The sequence below is a fragment of the Lampris incognitus genome, chromosome 13 (genome assembly GCF_029633865.1).
Source record: "Lampris incognitus isolate fLamInc1 chromosome 13, fLamInc1.hap2, whole genome shotgun sequence".
NCBI lineage: Eukaryota > Metazoa > Chordata > Actinopteri > Lampriformes > Lampridae > Lampris > Lampris incognitus.
In genome coordinates, this window is record NC_079223.1 from 43,100,644 (window position 1) to 43,119,400 (window position 18,757).

The 18,757-nt window shown below is 45.0% G+C and overlaps 1 protein-coding gene across 2 annotated transcripts in view; it reads right to left on the reverse strand.

Moving 5' to 3' along the window:
- Positions 1 to 8: 8 nt before the first annotated feature.
- hps1 (HPS1 biogenesis of lysosomal organelles complex 3 subunit 1) overlaps positions 9 to 18,757 on the reverse strand; it is a 23,602-nt gene continuing 4,853 nt past the window's right edge. The window contains exons 4-18 of one of the 2 annotated variants that reach the window (XM_056291398.1): positions 17,346 to 17,488; positions 17,087 to 17,195; positions 11,830 to 11,990; positions 10,591 to 10,693; positions 10,427 to 10,511; positions 9,842 to 9,897; positions 9,593 to 9,760; positions 8,688 to 8,867; positions 8,239 to 8,315; positions 8,016 to 8,156; positions 7,677 to 7,742; positions 4,955 to 5,099; positions 4,159 to 4,272; positions 2,136 to 2,218; positions 9 to 1,148 (exon numbers count right to left, since the gene is read on the reverse strand). In XM_056291398.1, the coding sequence (XP_056147373.1) occupies positions 986 to 1,148; positions 2,136 to 2,218; positions 4,159 to 4,272; positions 4,955 to 5,099; positions 7,677 to 7,742; positions 8,016 to 8,156; positions 8,239 to 8,315; positions 8,688 to 8,867; positions 9,593 to 9,760; positions 9,842 to 9,897; positions 10,427 to 10,511; positions 10,591 to 10,693; positions 11,830 to 11,990; positions 17,087 to 17,195; positions 17,346 to 17,488 (1,794 nt within the window). In that variant the 3' untranslated portion in view covers positions 9 to 985. Of the gene's footprint in view, positions 1,149 to 2,135; positions 2,219 to 4,158; positions 4,273 to 4,954; positions 5,100 to 7,676; positions 7,743 to 8,015; positions 8,157 to 8,238; positions 8,316 to 8,687; positions 8,868 to 9,592; positions 9,761 to 9,841; positions 9,898 to 10,426; positions 10,512 to 10,590; positions 10,694 to 11,829; positions 11,991 to 17,086; positions 17,196 to 17,340; positions 17,489 to 18,757 lie in introns of those variants that run through there. The other variant, XM_056291399.1, reaches the window with a different exon arrangement.

The following is an 18,757-nucleotide window of genomic DNA, read 5'->3' on the forward strand; positions in this document are numbered from 1 at the left end:
GTCGTCATCAATATTTTTATCATCATCTCAGTGACCGTGGTTGGTTGGTTTGGTAAAACAACACAATGTTAGCTGGTTTATAAAAATTCAACATCATTTTTATGTTTACGACAAACAGTTGTGCATTTGACACCTTACCGTCTCTAAAAAAATTTTTCCAAAAGCAAATAAATATTGAAAGAGTGGTGATTTATGTCTCTCACAGCCAAAATAAACGTGTTGCAGTCGACTCAGGAGTAGTACCGACACCAGTAATGGTGGTACCTGTAGCTGTAATGTTGTTAAGTAGCTGCAGGATGACTGTGGAATGGATAAGATATATAGATAACAGGATGACTGTGGAATGGATAAGATATATAGATAACAGCATGACTGTGGAATGGATAAGATATATAGATAACAGGATGACTGTGGAATGGATAAGATATATAGATAACAGGATGACTGTGGAATGGATAAGATACATAGATAACAGGATGACTGTGGAATGGATAAGATATATAGATAACAGGATGACTGGAATGGATAAGATATATAGATAACAGGATGACTGTGGAATGGATAAGATATATAGATAACAGGATGACTGTGGAATGGGAGTTCTGTGGACTGAAGAAAGTGACACAATTACTACAAAATTGCTCTTGATTCACACGCAGCTCCCAGAACTAATACACTGCTAATAAATACGAGGACACGAGACACAAAGAAACAACTCAACAATAAATTACAATGTAAAAAGTGACGACGTAAGATAAAACATTCAGCAGGTGTGCGAAGGTGAAGAGGAGACATACACAAGGTGCCAGTGACAAACGTGCTCAGTGCAGAAACGTGGACACAGGGAAATACACATTTTTATGCTTTAAAGGACAACGTTTTGGAAATATCACACGTAAAATCAAATGTAAGGCCATCCAGGGAACGAGGAAGACGTGCACGTGGCTTGTCCGCCGTGGTTCTGTCCGTACGCGCGTGCATGTTGCTACAGTAACGGGTTTCGAGAGGGTTCCCACAGCTTGCTCGCCAGCTGTCTGCAGTGCTGCAGGATGAACTCGGTGGGGATGATGCCCAAGTGGACCGTCAGCAGCTCGTAGCATTTCACCACCTCGCCGTGGTGGTTTTTGCTGTAGTACCGCAGCAGCTTCCTGCAGTACAGACAGTTTGCAAAGCGCCGTCAGTAGGTCTTTGTTTGAATTCGCGACCAGTGTTAAAGCGGCAGCTGGTAACTTGTTGGACTTCGGCGACGTCTCTTTTGTCAACTGTCGCAAAAAGAACCGGGCCGCTTTTTTCCCTTCTTAATACTGTGGCAGCAAGATGTGTCCATTTATTTACAAGCAGTAGTCCCCCCCCCCCCTTTTTTTTTTCTCCCCAGTTGTACCCAGCCAATTACCCCACTTGAGCCGTCCCGGTCGCTGCTCCACCCCCTCTGCCAACCCAGGGAGGGCTGCAGACTACCACATGCCTCCTCCGATCCATGTGGAGTCGCCAGCCGCTTCTTTTCACCTGACAGTGAAGAGTTTCACCAGGGGGACGTAGCGCGTGGGAGGATCACGCTATTCCCCCCATTCCCCCTCCCCCCTGAACAGGCGCCCCGACCAACCAGAGGAGGCGCTAGTGCAGCGACCAGGACACATACCCACATCTGGGCTTCCCACCCGCAGACACGGCCAATAAGCCGGAGGTAACACGGGGATTCGATCCAACGATCTCTACAGAATAGACCGCCACGCCACCCGGAGGCCAATACAAGCAGTAGTCCAAAAGGCTACCGTGTAAGTGGAGGCGCTATGTTCACAAATGAGGCAAAGTAAAGTTGGTATACTTTGATAATGATCGCTTACTGAATTTGGAAACAGGAAATGACTGCTGTAAAAGAATGGCTGTCATTTCCTGGGAGGTTTTGTGCCTGGATGCAGACAGAATGCATGATGAAAACAAGGCTTCTAAAGAAACTGATTATGAGTGGCAGTTGTGTCGTTCCCCCATAGCCATCGCAGCATGTGACCAAAGTGGTTTTAATGACGATGTGGTGAAGCAGAACAGTTACCTGGTGCCGTGTTAAGGGTGGACAATATCAAATGTCTGCTCAACACTGGGGGACAGAGGCCTCTTTACTGGGCCCGCTTGTTTACCTGTAATAGTCCGAGGCCAGCATCCCAATGGGGGCGGAGTCATCGGATCGAATGGGCAGCTCCAGCGCCTCTAACTTGTAGCCCTGATGGGTTAGATAATCTGTCATTCATACGATGCTTTACTACAGACCTCTAAAATGTAACATACATGACATACCCAAATAAGACATTCCAGATACAACCCTGTTTCAGTCCAATATAAAAACAGATACACACACATATATCTATATTTATATCTATATATATATATATAGAGAGAGAGAGAGAGAGAGAGAGAGAGAGAGAGAGAGAGAGATAACTTTGCAGATGATGAGTACGCCACGCACGAAACAAGCTTGTACTGTCTCATAAAGAATTTACTTTACTCACTGGATATATATATATATATATATATATATATATATATATATATATATATACACACACACACACACACACACACACACACACACAGTATTGGTGCAAGTACAAGTATATATACACTATATACACACACACAGTACTTCTTTCCCTTTTGTATCTGTCCAAGTCGGAGAGTACTGCTGGCGTTGTGTGGGGCTGCCGCTTCTCCCTCTCGTAGCCCCCCTCCCCACTCACCCCTGTATGGCTGTGTTATGTTTATCTGTCGTCTTGTTTCACCCCGTTTAATGTAAAGCGACTTTGAGTATTAGAAAAACGCTATATAAGTTAAATTTATTATTATTATTATTATATATACTTTTACTTGCCCCAATACTGTATATATACTTGTACTGTGTATATATATATATATGTGTGTGTGTGTGTGTGTATATATGTATGTATATGTATGTATATATATATATATGTGTGTGTGTGTGTGTGTGTGTATATATATATATATATATCGTTGATATTTCGCTCCTTATTAGTTGAGCACTCAACACCATTGACAGTTTCGGGGGAAAAACACTAATATATATATATATATAACCCAGCATCTCTCCTCCACACATGATGGCTTGGACATGTGTGGAAGAGAGATGCTGGGTATATTGGGAGAAGGATGCTGAATATGGAGCTGCCAGGGAAGAGGAAAAGAGGAAGGCCAAAAAGGAGGATTATGGATGTGGTGAGAGAGGACATGCCGGTGGCTGTCGTGACCGAAGAAGATGCAGAGGACAGGAAGAGATGGAAACGGATGATCCGCTGTGGCGCCCCCTAACGGGAGCAGCCAAAAGTAGTAGTAGTAAATATATATATATATATATATATATATATATATATATATATATATATATATATATATATATATATATATATAAATTTCTTAATATTTAATCACATTGGCAGCGGATGAGTGCGTGACACACGAAACAAACTTGTACTGAAATGCATTAAAGTTTTTTCCCTACATCTATCTTTATATATATATATAATATAAAAATACACAAATAATCCCCTTTAACTAGGTCCATCACTAATATCGAGTTTTTTCGCTTTCAAGGATTTATCTTGTGCATGTCTACACTGGCTGAGGTGGATTTTGGTTAGTTTTCCAGCTGCATGAAGGAATCACTAGCAACTGTTCAGGATGAGCACTACGTGCTATTATATGTATTAGCACTCTCATATACAGCTGATGCAATATCCACATCATGGATGTTAGGGTCCTGGAATTCCCAAAAATTCACTAATATATTCAAATATGTAATAACCTGGTGTTATTTCTACTTATATTCCTCAGTATATTCTGAAATGGGAATGACTGGCAAACAGGATCCAAAAACTCAATCCATTTTCACCATAAGTGAAAAATAAATGGATCCGGATGTAGTCTGAGAGCCCCAAAGTAACATCAACACGTGAGAGGTCTGTAGATGTGAGGACCATCTCAAACCATTATGACTAGATAGTACAATATTACATGTATTTCACCACAGGGGTCGCCATAGCGGATTGTACAGGTACCGATGGAAACTGTACAATCCGCTGTGGCGACCCCTGAAAAACGGGGGACAAGCTGAAAGAAGAAGTAGTCAAATATTACATATCAATCACTTACAGTTTCATTTTCAAACCAGAGGAAGTAGCAGAAGTAGAAGTCTCCGTCTCGCAGCGTTACGGTGGAGTAACCCTTCTGGACATATCGGCGTGTCGTGCTGACTAGCGCCCAGACCTTGAGTGCAACATGGTACGTGAAAGTCCATTAAAAGACGGGACGCTGAAACCGCAAGGCAGCATAGAATCAAACAATTCAAACATCAGATCACTTTGAAAGGTTGATTATTTAGCAACTCAACCATCTAATGCTCCTTTTCCACTACACGGTACCGGCTCGACTCGACCCGACTCCCTTCTGTGTTGTTTTCCATTACCGTAACAGTACCACCTCAGTGTAGATTTTGGTACCCCCTCAGTGTAGATTTTGGTACCACCTCAGTGTAGATTTTGGTACCCCCTCAGTGTAGGTTTTGGTACCACCTCAGTGTAGATTTTGGTACCACCTCAGTGTAGATTTTGGTACCCCCTCAGTGTAGATTTTGGTACCACCTCAGTGTAGATTTTGGTACCCCCTCAGTGTAGATTTTGGTACCACCTCAGTGTAGGTTTTGGTACCCCCTCAGTGTAGGTTTTGGTACCCCCTCAGTGTAGGTTTTGGTACCTGCTCCAGTTTTTTTGGGAACCTTGACGAAGGTGGTACGAGAAAAGTGGTGACAGTTACCAAAATGGCGGTACTTTCCAGTAATGGAAAAATGATAAAAGGGCGAGTCGGGTCAAGTCGAGCCGGTACCACGTAGTGGGAAAGGGGCATAAGTCTACGCTCAACCGTTCTAAGACGAACATTTCCCGATCTTGACCTTGTTCTTGATGAACTGCGCCAGCTGCCCCTTTCCGAGCTCAGTGGACGTGCGGTCTGTGACATTGAGCGAGGGGGCAATCATTTGGCCGGTGGAGCGGTCCACACAGATGAAATGGATGAGACCAGGGAAATCCTCCAGGTAAGTGAGTTACTAGGTCAAGATCAACACATTCAGGGCAATAATACTTAAAGCATTCAAAATCACTGCCACGTCTGATTAAGGCAACAGTAGCTCTTGTACGAGAGAGTTGGATCAGTTCATCTGGACACAAATTTTATTGGGAAATTTTTTTTCTTTTTGGCCCCCCCCCCTTTTCTCCCCATTGTACTCAGCCAATTACCCTATTTTCCGAGCCATCCTGGTCACTGCTCCACCCCCCTCTGCCGATCCGGGGAGGGCTGCAGACTACCTCATGCTTCCTCCGATACACGTGGAGTCGCCAAACGCTTCTTTTCACCTGACAGTGAGGAGTTTCACCAGGGGGATGTAACGCATGGGAGGATCACGCTATTCCCCCCCCAGTTCCCCCTCCCCCCCGAACAGGCGCCCTGATCAACCAGAGGAGGCGCTAGTGCAGCGACCAGGACACATACCCACATCCGCCTTCCCACCCGCAGACACGGCCAATTGTGTCTGCAGGGACGCCCGACCAAGCCGGAGGTAACACGGGGATTCGAACCAACGATCTCCGTGTTGGTAGGTAACGGAATAGACCGCTATGCTACCTGGGCAGGGAAAATGTTTCATCACTCATCTAGGTGACTTACTCAATCTGAACTGACTGCAGGTATCCCCACCATTATAAACAGCACAGTTGCATAACGACTGAAGCCAACGATCGGTTTCATATGCAAATTGCTGTGACCATTAACTAGAGTTACAATGGCCATGTGTACTGTTCACAGAGGGTTGGGGAATGGTTGCAATCACAGCATTATAAGATTGTGACAGATGTACTCTTAGCCCCCCCCCCCCTCGGTTCAGAGATGGCCGTTCCCTCTCTCTGTCACCCTCTCTCTCTGGCGTCTTTGACTCCCCGTTCAAACCAGCGTTCCTCCCTATCAAGGATGTGCACACCCTCATCCTTGAAAGAGTGGCCAGTGGTCTGTAGATGGTGTAGACTGATGTCCTGGCCTGACGTGTTAGCTAGCTCTCCTGTGTTGTGCCATCCTCTTGGCCAGCATCTGTTTGGTTACCCCGATGTACAAGTCACCATATTACAATACTGTGATTGCAACTATTCCCCAACCCTCTTGTGAATAGTACACATGGCCATTGTAACTCTAGTTAATGGTCACGGCAATTTGCATATGAGACCGGTTGTTGGTTTCGGTCGTTATGCCACTGTATTGTTTATAAGGGTGAGGGTACCTGCAGTCAGCTGAAACTGAAGAGGTCACTTAGATGAGTGATGAAACACTTCTCTCAATAAACGTTGTGTCCAGATGGACTGATTCACCTTTCTGGTCTTTCCATACCTGGATTATTGAGCATGAAGACAGTTAGCTGTCATCTGTCTCTGTGTCATACCGATTACCGTATTTCCCAGACTATAAGTCGCTGTTTTTTTACTCGTCTGGCTGGTGCTGCGACTTATATCCCAAAGCAACTTATACAGTGTAGTAGTGTGGGACCGATACAATGCATTTCAAATAAGGCCACAAGATGGCACTGTTTAAATCCTGTGACTCAACTGAAAATACTGTACCATAGTGATGTGCGGGTAGTACTACTAGTAGTACTAGTAGTAGTAGTAGCAGTGATGTGTGGGTCGGGTTGGTTCGGCTAAGCTTACTATAAAATATCACGGGTTCGGGCGGGCGAGTAAAAAAGTGACAAAGCAGTGCTCCGAGTAAGTTATCAATAACCAAACATTGTGTGTAATAGGCTACTCTTTCTCTCTCTGTCACCCTCTCTCTCTCAAGCATGCACACACGCAGGTTCATCATCAGTTTGGGGTCATGGTTTTGGTTAACGCATGTGTTTTAGTGTTGAGGCTTCACCTACGGGTTCTTACCCTGGGAGGTGCGTTTACACCGCCACAACTTTTTGGTCAGAAAAAAAGAGGCATGTGTGCGTGCGTGTGTGTGAGCGAGAGAGAAAGAGTTCATGTCTTTAATGAAGGGTTACTTGTTTCGCTGCTATTCAACACTAAAGAACAGCCCAAAAATAATGAAATAGTGTCACACCGCTCACTTTGCTGTAGCTTAGGCTAACTTTGGAGGTTTGCGGTTTGGGTCGGGTTCGGGTGGTTAATTAATGCACATTCTAGCGGGTCGGGCGGTGCGGGTTGGCTCTCATAACGGGTCAGGTGGTTGCGGGTATTTAAGAACCCTGACCCCTGCATCACTACTGTACTGCCATATAAATGTGACATAAACACTGAAATGACATATATATATATATATATATATACTCTTCTTTTTTTTTCCTTTCCTCGTAACATGTTTTTTGCCGAGTGCGACTTGTACTCCCGGTAGGACTTGTAGTCCAGGGAATACGGTATATATGCATGGACTTTTTTGCCGAATCCCCCAAAATGATACACCCTTGGCAGCAGAGCACTGAAAGATCAGTTTTGAATCATTTAAAGTGTCTCGTGTGAACCACTCTGAGCCATATCTGGGTTTCTAACCACTGTCGCCTGTCATCTGAAGCCATCAGACCACAACAGAGCATCCCTGAAGGGCAGGATTACTGAATTGAGCTGAAAGGATATGACACCATCGTAATATTCCTCTTGCTCTTCACCAATAGGAAGTCCTTCCAGTCCATCAGCTTCTCCCTGAAAGACAGAGAGAGAGAGAGAGAGAGAGAGAGAGAGAGAGAGAGAGAGAGAGAGAGAGAGAGAGAGAGAAAGAGCTGACGTGGTAGGAGTTCAAGAACATGAGCAAGAACCACATTAGCCGGGATCTACTTGAGATCCACAGACAGCGACGGTTGATGAGTCAACCATTTGCCGTAATGACCTCAATTTGGACAATGTGATGAAAAACTTGGGAGGAGGGACAAAAAGCAAAGGACGGAGTAAGAAGTTGTTGAGGGGTCTGATACGTACTGTACCAGGGTCTGAGCTCGTTCTTGTAGACTCGGGGAGAGGTACTGGTGACTCTCTGCGCCTCCAGAGCTCTCGGTGATGAAACACTGTCTGTACACGCCACATAGCTGGGTCTTCATACTCTTACACCATGGGATCAGTCTAAAACAAGGAAAACCATTGAGGAGCCACATAAGACCTGCTATGAACCCTCCTGGCCACTAGAGAGCAATGACAGACTTACTCTTTGTTGAACCCGGGTCCTCCTTTGGCAAAGGCACGGTTCTTAAACTCCGTCCATACATTCTGCAGCTGAGAGGTCTGGAGGGAGACAGAGACAAAGACTGCACAAAAGTCTTCGGCGGTCCAATTTACAATTTTAAAAGAATATTTCATCAAAGAAAAGCCACTAGATTACACACACACACACACACACACACAGACGGCAGAAAATTTACCAAACTATTTGGCCGCTATGAAACAGAAGTATAGCTTTTCCCTGTCACGCATTTATGTTTTCCCAACATATGGTTTAAATGATGTGAGTGTACTGGTTAGGACAAGATGTTGGACCCTCAAGACAAACTGCAGAGATGAGATGAGAAAGAACCTCCCACTAGTTTTTCCAATCTATCTCACGCACACACACACACACACACACACACACACACACACACACACAAACACACACACCTGTATGTCTCTGGGGACGAGGGCTTTGACGAACTTGTCCAGCTTGCTGCGGAGGTCATGGACAGCGGGCTGGCCTCTGGCGGCAGCCGAACCCTCAGGGCTTTCACTCAGACGTCTCTCCAGCTTGGCAAAGGCCTCCAGGAAGGCATACACCGACATGGCCAAACCGCTGTTCGGAATCTGAGCGGGGGGGGGTTTAAAGGATGATCAGGTTAACTGAATGTAAGATGTGTTGATATTTTGAACGTCTCACAAAAAAAGGTGTCTGCTAAAACACCTCCAGAGACCCGGGTCTCACTTCAGTAACCGCAAGTGTGCCTCCCTCTGGTTGCAGGAGGAAACAAGCTGAGATAGAAATAACATGGATATACTCACATGCCCATATTCATAAAACTTAAGCGTCGGGGTTAATGAGGTGATTAGCGTGTTAGAAGGCGTTTTACATGGGAATTAGCACCTCTTTCCCTACCACTTGCATGGTGTTGACCAGACTGTCTCCTCCTAATGATTTGCGTGTTCTGTAAGTGATTATCTACAGCGAAAGAGGCTCCATTAATGAACAATATCGCCCTAAACGTTGTGTTTTGACCATTTGTGTCGGCGCTACCCGTGGAAACGGGTCTTAACGGCCAAATTAAGAGCTGCAATTTGGCGCCGCATTTCCAATCCCTTATTATGGACTGTATCTTAAGGCCCACTCCCCCATCTAGCTGATGTAGGTTCACGACGGACCAGTCAGGCTGGCGGTCCATCATGTCGGCACACAGCTGCAGACATGATGGGTGGGTGTTAAAATCACCAACACCACGTTTTAATGAATCAACCCCATTATACCAGCCTAACTTTTGTGTCGCACAATGCTATGTGTGTGTGTGTGTGTGTGTGTGTAAGCAGTGCGAGGTTACCTTAGTGAGAAGCACTAGCGTGATCCCAGGCCAGAGTGGTAAGCAGTACATGGAGTGAGGCATCATGGGATACAGGCCCTCCTTGAGAGAAACGTCTAAGAATACCCGGCGTGGGGTCGACGGGTCGGGAGGCGGGACTTCCAGAGTCTGCAAACTGTCCTCCGCCATCTAAGGATGGTTTTTTTTGCATCCGGTAATGAGCTCTTACTCCGTTATATAGCATCGATTACAGCACAGCTATGATCCTACCTGTACGTCTGGATCCACGAACTCAAACAGGGAACCGCTGCCTCTCTCTGGCCTTTCTGTTAAAATAAAGAAAGGATAAAAGCAAATAAAGTGCGATGTCTCCCTCAAAGGACAGAAAAACTTCTTGAGTAGTGAAAACCAAAAAAAGGGATTTGGGTTTCTCTTCAGCTGCAACAACAGTATTGCTCGTACACAAGCTATTATCATGTCAGTAGACTTTCATGGGTATACTTTTTTTTTAATTTTATTTTCCCCCTTTTTCTCCCCAATTGTACCTGGCCAATTACCCCTCTCTTCCGAGCCGTGCCCGGGGAGAGCTGCAGACTACCACAAGCCTCCTCTGACACATGCGGAGTCGCCCGCCGCTTCTTAGGCAACGGAATAGACCGCTACGCTACCCGGGCGCCCACACGGGTATATCTTTTGCCATGAACAATCCCCGAGTCATCGTGATCTCGAACCCTTCCTCCAGTCAAAAATTAATTACTGCTCTTTGCCATGGTAGGGCAGTAAAAACACATTAGTAGCTAAATACATATACGAGCAGGCACACACACACAGGCGCACAAAATCTTCACAACCCACCGGAGCCGCTTGAATCTCTGTCTGTTGGGGAGGGCTCCGGGGTGTAGAAGACATCGGGACCCGAGCCGGAGGTACTTTCCACATCCTAAACAAACAAACAGAGGGGATCGGAGCGCTGTGCATGTCAGGTTATATTGAGGGAGGGCGCCGTGAGCTGTGTTTACCTCGGGGCTTGTGTCGTCCAGCTCTGTGTTACTGGGGTACATATTCTGTGCCATGACGATGAGAGCCAGCAGGTCTGACGTGGAAAGTGAGCTTGCGTTCTGACTGGGCGTGGGGAAAAGCCAGGAAAGAGAAGTGTTCAACGCATTAAAGGGACATTTCGCTTGATTATTGTGGACGTTACGTCAATCCTGAATGTTGCCTGAATTTATGGACGCTTATAGAATTTTTTTTTTTTTTTCAAATATACCCAATGTTGACTGAGGACATGCGATTTTTCTGCTTACACTCAAGTTCTGACCAAGAATCAAGAAAGAGAAATGGCTTATATCCAAGGCTCAGCGTTTTCAAGTTTTTACCGATTTTCACCGAAAAACACCCAGATTTTCAAACTAATTTTCACCCGGATTTTAAGTTTCCATGGATCCAAAGGTTGTTCCTGTTCGTGTGAGGTTATGTAACAGGGTCCTCTTGTGGCGAAATTCGGCATGCTGGATGGCTTTGAAAAATAAAAACCGAAAATGCTGAGCCTCGCTTATATTTCTCCATCCATCCATCCATTATCCAAACTGCTCATCCTGCTCTCAGGGTCGCGGGGATGCTGGAGCCTATCCCAGCAGTCATTGGGCAGCAGGCGGGGAGACATGCTGGACAGGCCACCAGGCCATCACAGGGCCCACACACACACACGCACACACACAAACACACACACACACACACACACACATTCACACCTAGGGACAATTTAGTACGGCCAGTTCACCTGACCTACATGTCTTTGGACTGTGAGAGGAAACCGGAGCCCCTAGAGGAAACCCACGCAGACACAGGGATAACATGGAAAGTCCACATAGAGGACAACCCAGTACGACCCCCCCAGGGTTGGACTACCCCGGGGCTCGACCCCAGGACCTTCTCACTGTGAAGTGGCCGCGCTAACCACTGCGCCACCGTGCCGCCCAGCTTATATTTATTTTCTCATTAGATAGAAAAAGTTTCTGATATATCCACGGTGCTCCCCGGTGACACAAAGTGAGTAGACAGAAGTGGTTCTGTCCTATTGTGAGTGTTACTGAGGACGGATACAAAGGGATACATTTTAAAAATGGTGAGGTCTACCCTTGATAAACCTTTAATGCGAGACAGAATATTGAGTACTGATGATGAGCAAGAGCACAAGTGATTCATTTCTATCTGAAAGAAGCATGGAAGGCAAACAGAAACATCTTTGCTGGCTGTACCTGGAGTAGAAGGCCAGCAGTTTGGTGTGCACCAGGATGAAGGCGTGCAGCACTTCCTCTCCAGCTCTCTCCATGCTCCTGTTGAGCTGCTGCACAAGGCGGCGTTCCAGAAACTCAATACACTGCTCACATAATGTGGGGTGTATCAACCTCTCCACCGCCTGGGAGAAGGGACAAGATGGGGTGGGAGGAAATGCATAGGTATGGATGACAACCATTTCTTCATCTTATAGACCTCACTTGATCTAAACACACAAAACCACACTAAGGCTCATGGTATGAGCCCCAGTGTTGCCTCTTCCCTGGCTTGGCGTCTCGGGAACATAAATGTTAATGTTCCTCAGCGGGGAGTAGTGCTGGGTGATACGGAAAATATTACAGTCATTATATTCATAGGGGGTTTTACACAATCTTGACGCATATTACAACATCTGCTTACATATACAAAAATGCCATACTTAGGAATCCAACTGTGATTACGAACAATGAACTACTGAACTAAACTGGTTGTGTAAAATATTATATCAAACCAAAGTTAGTTTTCAAACAATACTCCCTTCAGTTTGTTTTTTTAAAATTCATTTTACGGCAAATTGTAGAATATAGATTCCTGTTATTAATTTTGAAACCAAAATGTGCATCACGACATGACAATATCCGAATTTCATTGCGATACAACTAATCCCTATAGTAACTAAACCCATTTTCGAGAGTTTACTGACATCTACAGGTTAAAAACTATGTAAAGGTTAAAAACATGGCAGGCTGGTGTTGGTACTCTGTGATGTCAACATAGCAGGATATATCTTGTGATGTCAACATAGCAGGATACATCTAGTGATGTCAACATAGCAGGATACATCTAGTGATGTCAACATAGCAGGATACAGCTTGTGATGTCAACATAGCAGGATACAGCTTGTGATGTCAACATAGCAGGATACAGCTTGTGATGTCAACATAGCAGGATACAGCTTGTGATGTCAACATAGCAGGATACATCTTGTGATGTCAACATAGCAGGATACATCTTGTGATGTCAACATAGCAGGATACATCTTGTGATGTCAACATAGCAGGATAAACACAGCTGCAGATAATAACATTAATAATGGATTTGTTGTATGTAGGTGTGCCAAAGAAGCAGCACTGACAGTACTATTGGCAATTGTTAAGTGTTGGCTATCTGTCAATGCTAATAATAAAACAGGGGTGTGTTCCAGAAAGAAGGTTTGAACAAATGTCAAAACCTCGAATTCTGACTTGAGTTAGCGAAATGCTACAAGGGCTGACTTTTTGGTTCCAGAACAGATGATTCCAATTTTGGAGCTTAAGTTCACCCAACTTTGGACAGGCCGAGTCTACATTGTGCGCGCTCGCGTCTAACTTTAAAAGCCATCATCAGTTGAACACTGAGGATGTGGTAAATGATGGATTCTAACAGAGAGAAACCGTATGCCACGTTGTCCACAGCAACAGAGCAAGAAGTAGTCACGACGGCATACCGAGACTACCGGCAAATATTCTTGAAGAGAAGTAATACTGCAACAACAGCAAAGGAAAGGGAGATGGCGTGAAAAGAAACTGCTGACAGTTAATTCGTAAGTCGTGGAAAGTAGTTCTGTTGCATTCCATATTTAAAGTAACTTGAGTATATGATCTAATTTTGCCTGCATTGTATACTATAATACTGAATGCATTTTATGATTTTGAATCAGATGTAACCCCAGTGGTGTGAAACACACTTGGCAGCAGGTAAAGGTCACGTACAGAAACATAAGCTCATCTCATCATCAGCCGCATCGCGGTGGCAGCAAGCTAAGTAGGGCACTCCAGACGTCCCTCTCCCTAGCAACACCCTCCAGCTCCTCCTGGGGGATCCCAAGACATTCCCAGGCCAGATTGGACATGTGGTCTCCCCAGCGAGTTCTGGGTCTACCCTGGGGTCTCCTCCCAGTTGGACGTGCCCGGAAAACCTCCAATCAGGTAACACTTTGTTAGCTTTATAGCCAATTTGTTTGCTTAATTGTAAATGGAGGCCTAAGCATTATAGTTGAGTTTCACTTTGTAGCCAACAGGAAGAAGGCAGAGTCCCGTAAAACGGAGGGGGCCCCAACCACCACCTTTCACCCCCGACTGAAGAGCTGGCACTCAGCCAGAATGCAGAAGGCCATTTATGGATGTCATTCTGGGGGGTAGCTCATCAGGGCCAACTACTCCCCAGGACACAAGCGCCATTATAAATGGCAGGTTTATCATATCTGAATAAAGGCTGATCACTGATTAACACTTTTGCACCTAACCACCTTAATCTCCACTGACTGAAGGATTCCCCAATCTTCTGGCCATTCCTCCATCAGTAAGCGCCTCATTTTCAACAGATTTTGCCTGATGTATGGGTTTCAAGTAGCCTATATTTAAAACATCTTGTGCTCTAGGATGTAGATGATGAGACTCTCTCAGCATTTAAATCTTGCTTGTCATTGTCCCTGTTAGACCACATCTGGCTGTTCCCCCTTCCCCCGTGGGAGAATCTCCATTCAAATCCAGAGAACATTTTATCACAGTCAGAATAGCTTTTCATGGGTCTCTTTATCACCGTCACTCATGTGTCAAACTGAAATCATAAAATGAGAAGAACACTATAACCTCCTCTAACAAAATGTTTTCTCTCGTCCCCGAAGCCGGTGAAATATCTATATAAAGTCCATCTGGAGACGCAAATGATAAAAATGTGACCTTCCAGATGGACCACCTTCAACTTCAAATAAAAAAAACAAACAAACTTGAAATTGAAATACTTGAAATACTGGAGCACAAGTTAAAATTGGGTTTATACAATTAATTTATTTTCCATGGTGTTAACAAATTAAAGCATGTCCTTCCATTTTTATTTGCAGGACAAGCAGGAAATAAGAAATCTGCTGACAAACTGGTATTTATTGAGCATGCACAAAAAAAACTGCTTGGAGTGATATTGCACTTAGTTTGAGTGGTTGTTGCAAATCGTGTCCCTCACAGTCCGGCCATCTTGGTTGTCAGGAAGGTGGCAGAGGGGTGCATCATCTTGTTCTATGATTGCAGCAGAACATCTTTCTCCGCTTATTGTGGCAATATTGTGTAACACCACACTTGCCACAGTGGTTTCATATGCCCTCTCTGGAGTAACCCTGAGCCCATACAGGCACTGGAACTAGGCCTCGAGGATGCCAATGGTCATCATCACCCTGGCTCTTGTCCTGCAGAGGGCCATGTTGTAGCGGCACTATGCTGAGGGCTCAGAGTCAAGGTAGGGGTCATTAGAAAGGGCAGGCAGGGAGGGGTAGCCTCTGTCCCCAAGGAAGATACCATCATATTGTCCTATTATCTCATCATCGGCTGCTTCTCCAGGGCCGGGCCGCCATGGCAGCAAGCTAAGTAGGGCACTCCAGACGTCCCTCTCCCCAGCAACGCCCTCCAGCTCCTCCTGGGGGATCCCAAGGTGTTCCCAGGCCAGATTGGACATGTAGTCCCTCCAGTGAGTTCTGGGTCTACTCCAGGGTCTCCTCTCAGTTGGACGTGCCCGGAAAACTGCCAAAGGAAGGCACCCAGGAGGCATCCTAATCAGATTCCCAAACCACCTCAACTGGCTCTTTTTGACGCAAAGGAGCAGTGGCTCTACTCCGAGCTCCCTCCGGATGTCCGAGCTCCTCACCCTATCTCTAAGGCTGAGCCCAGACACCCTACAGAGGAAACTCATTTCAGCCACTTGTATCCGCGATCTTACCCTTTCGGCCACTACCCTATTGTCCTATTATCACATGACAAAAGTAATCATAGGTTATACATTTAACACACTATAAAAGCAGAACTGAAGCGTCAATCATTCTTTGAAAGGCAACTCGCCCAGTTCAAATTTGTTGTACAAGGTGGACTCACGAAACACGCTTGAAACATGTATAGACCCTGGCCTGTTGGCTTCCACATCTCTGATATGTGGGTGGCATCACATCTTGACAAATGAAGATTTGACTTAGACACTTAAACCTTGTCATTACCTGCACATTGATGCTGAGAAAAGATTTCCTATTCACATAATCTCCTTCGTTCACACTTAAGAGCTTTAATAAGAATCAGTGTTGCGTCCACACAGCCAATTACATTTAGAAATCCTGAAATGTTAGATAATGATTATTCATTGTTTAAACAGCTCAGTACCTTAGCCCTTTATGTCCCGGGAAAACAACAGAAATAAGCAGAAAGTGCTTCAGTGCAAGGCACGCTTTCCAGATGGATCTGCACACTGTTGCTTTCCCGATGTGTTCAGCATCTCCAATGTCATGTAGAAAGCTGCCATCGGCAAAAACACGAAGGGCATGCACAGAGTTTGTAACAATGCGAGCACAAATCCACGATGAGTGGCGTTAAAGATGTGAGGTTTAAGAAGGTTGTTGAGATAGATTATGGGCCACGATGAAAAAAAGATAACGTTCGCAACGAAACCCCTCTGCAAATGACAAAATATCACAACGAGCTCTAACAACTCGTTTTCGGTGAAGCGCTCGGCGAAGAATTTGAGCCTCCATGTCAATTGGACCTTCAGTGAACGGGCACGACAATATCGAAACGGATGAAATGTCCAACTGAATTCCCTGCTACTTAAATACTGAAGGTGTGGTTGGGTTTTATTTCAAACAAACCTGCCACTTTTCAGGTTAGCGTCAGGGCACAAGTTGTCACAGTAACTGAACTGGACTTACTCTGACCTTTGTATCTGGAATCAAATATTCCAGATTTCCATGAATTTCGAGTTAAAAGATCTGCTTAAACTCGCAAATCCTGCTTTCCAGAACACACCCCTGATCCATTATTAATGTTACTGGCTGCAGCTGTATTTATGCTGCTATGCTTACATCACAGAGTACCAAGACCAGCCTGCCATGTTTTTAACCTTTACATGGGTTTTTAATCTGTAATGCCAGCAAACTCACTAAAATCAGATAGGGTTTAGTTACTCTTAAAGACCTTATGTCGATTTTAGAAATCAGGTAAAGGGCTCACGTGACCATTTCAATACTCTCAGAATAACCATAATTGGGGTAAGATCAGCATTATTAGTGTGCATGTAAATGCACCCTACGAATGAGCGCAAAACGCCCATTAGTGTTGTTAATCACAATTTTTTATAAGTACACTGATGAATACACGTTTCATTTCATGAGAGCAGGGCCTAAGTCGGGGTAAAGGATTGCTCTGGGGAACAGAACTGTGCATGTACCTCCACTAGGATGCTCTGGTCATTTTCACGGAGGTGGCTGTATGTCTCCAGCAGGCCCTGGAGATGTTTCCACAATCTCATCCTCTGCTCTGTGTCCTGAGGACGCAGTCTGGCAACAGACAACACAGTTCGTTAGGATTTCATTAATCCACAGTAAATTAAAATAGATTCAACTGATTTGAATTTGAAGAAACAAACACCACGGACACACATGCAAACAATACAACAAATGCAAACAAATACAAAAAAGTCACATTACTGTTTCCTAATGAGGTGACTGCTGAGGGTGACCATGCCAAAGTGGACTTCAATCATCTTCTTCAACACGTAAATCTTTCTCCTGAGATCATCCTCTTCTTCATCGCCATCTCCATTCACAGCTATGTACAGACACTCGTCAAACTGGAATGGATGTGAAATACCTCAGTTAATTTCCAACTGCCCAAGTACACAAGACCACACCAAGAAGAAATGGAAATAGCTGGGCTGTTGACTATTCCAGCCATGCTATTGTTTATATTTTTCCTTTCATATTTTCACCCTCACTCACTATATGTTCTGAAAACTAGATTAAACAAGTCCGTGGCAAAAGGCAAAATGGAGGTCAGCTGTTAACACAGGATGGATCTGCACCTCGTCGACTCAACAGACTGTATCAACAAATCACGCGGTGCAGGGGAACAAAGCGTGACCTGATTCCGTAACAAGGCTCACATGATTTAAACCAAGCCTTGGTGTAGGACAAGCTTGCATTTGGACCACAATGCAAGGACTGTTCTGACAATGACTAAGTCGAGCGTGGCTCGTCGTCACGTTTCTCTCTGCAGCATGGGCAGTCTGAGGACTTCTCATCAGGAGAAAAAATACATATATATATCTATATACATACTATATCTTTGTGCTTGGACGTTCATATGAAAGTTGCCATCTTAACCGCCTCTTCGGGACTAGACGGTGTGATTTCCACTTGAATTTGCTCTTGAAAAATAAAAAAGGATGGATGGAGGAAAGAAAAAGAAAACAAGACGAGTGGAAGTAGAGGCTTTTCTGTTTGACTTTACACGGATAAACACAGCAACGATGTGCTGTGATCACTGCCTTGTTCATAGCAATAAAAATGTAAGTTTGAAGGGTATGTTATGAAACCAATTCCTTTTTCCATTGGGTGGGAAGCGAATCAGAAAGACAGAAGAACATATGGGGGGGGGGTGGGGGTGAAGCAGCGTTCACAATCAAAGTGATAGGACGTCAAAACACCGCTAAAGAAATCAGGCCGGCTGAGTTGGCCCCGTCAACCAAGTGGGGGAATGTACACATTTAACCGCTGTTGGCAAGAGGTAGCTGACAAGTGTAAGGCCGCCTGACTGTGACGTGACAGGTAAGTCCTCTTTTCTCAAGGGGAATCCCTCCTGTCCCGAGTTTTGGATGTGAAGCGCCTCGTGAACCCAGCTTCACATCATTTTTTGAGAGGGGGGGGATTTTTTTTCTCCCTTTTTCTCCCCAATTGTATCCGGCTTATTACCCCACTCTTCTGAGCCATGCCGGTCGCTGCTCCAACCCCTCTGCCGATCCGGGGAGGGCTGCAGACTACCACACGGCTCCTTCGATACATGTGGAGTCGCCAGCTGCTTCTTTTCACCTGACAGTGAAGAGTTTCACCAGGGGGACGTA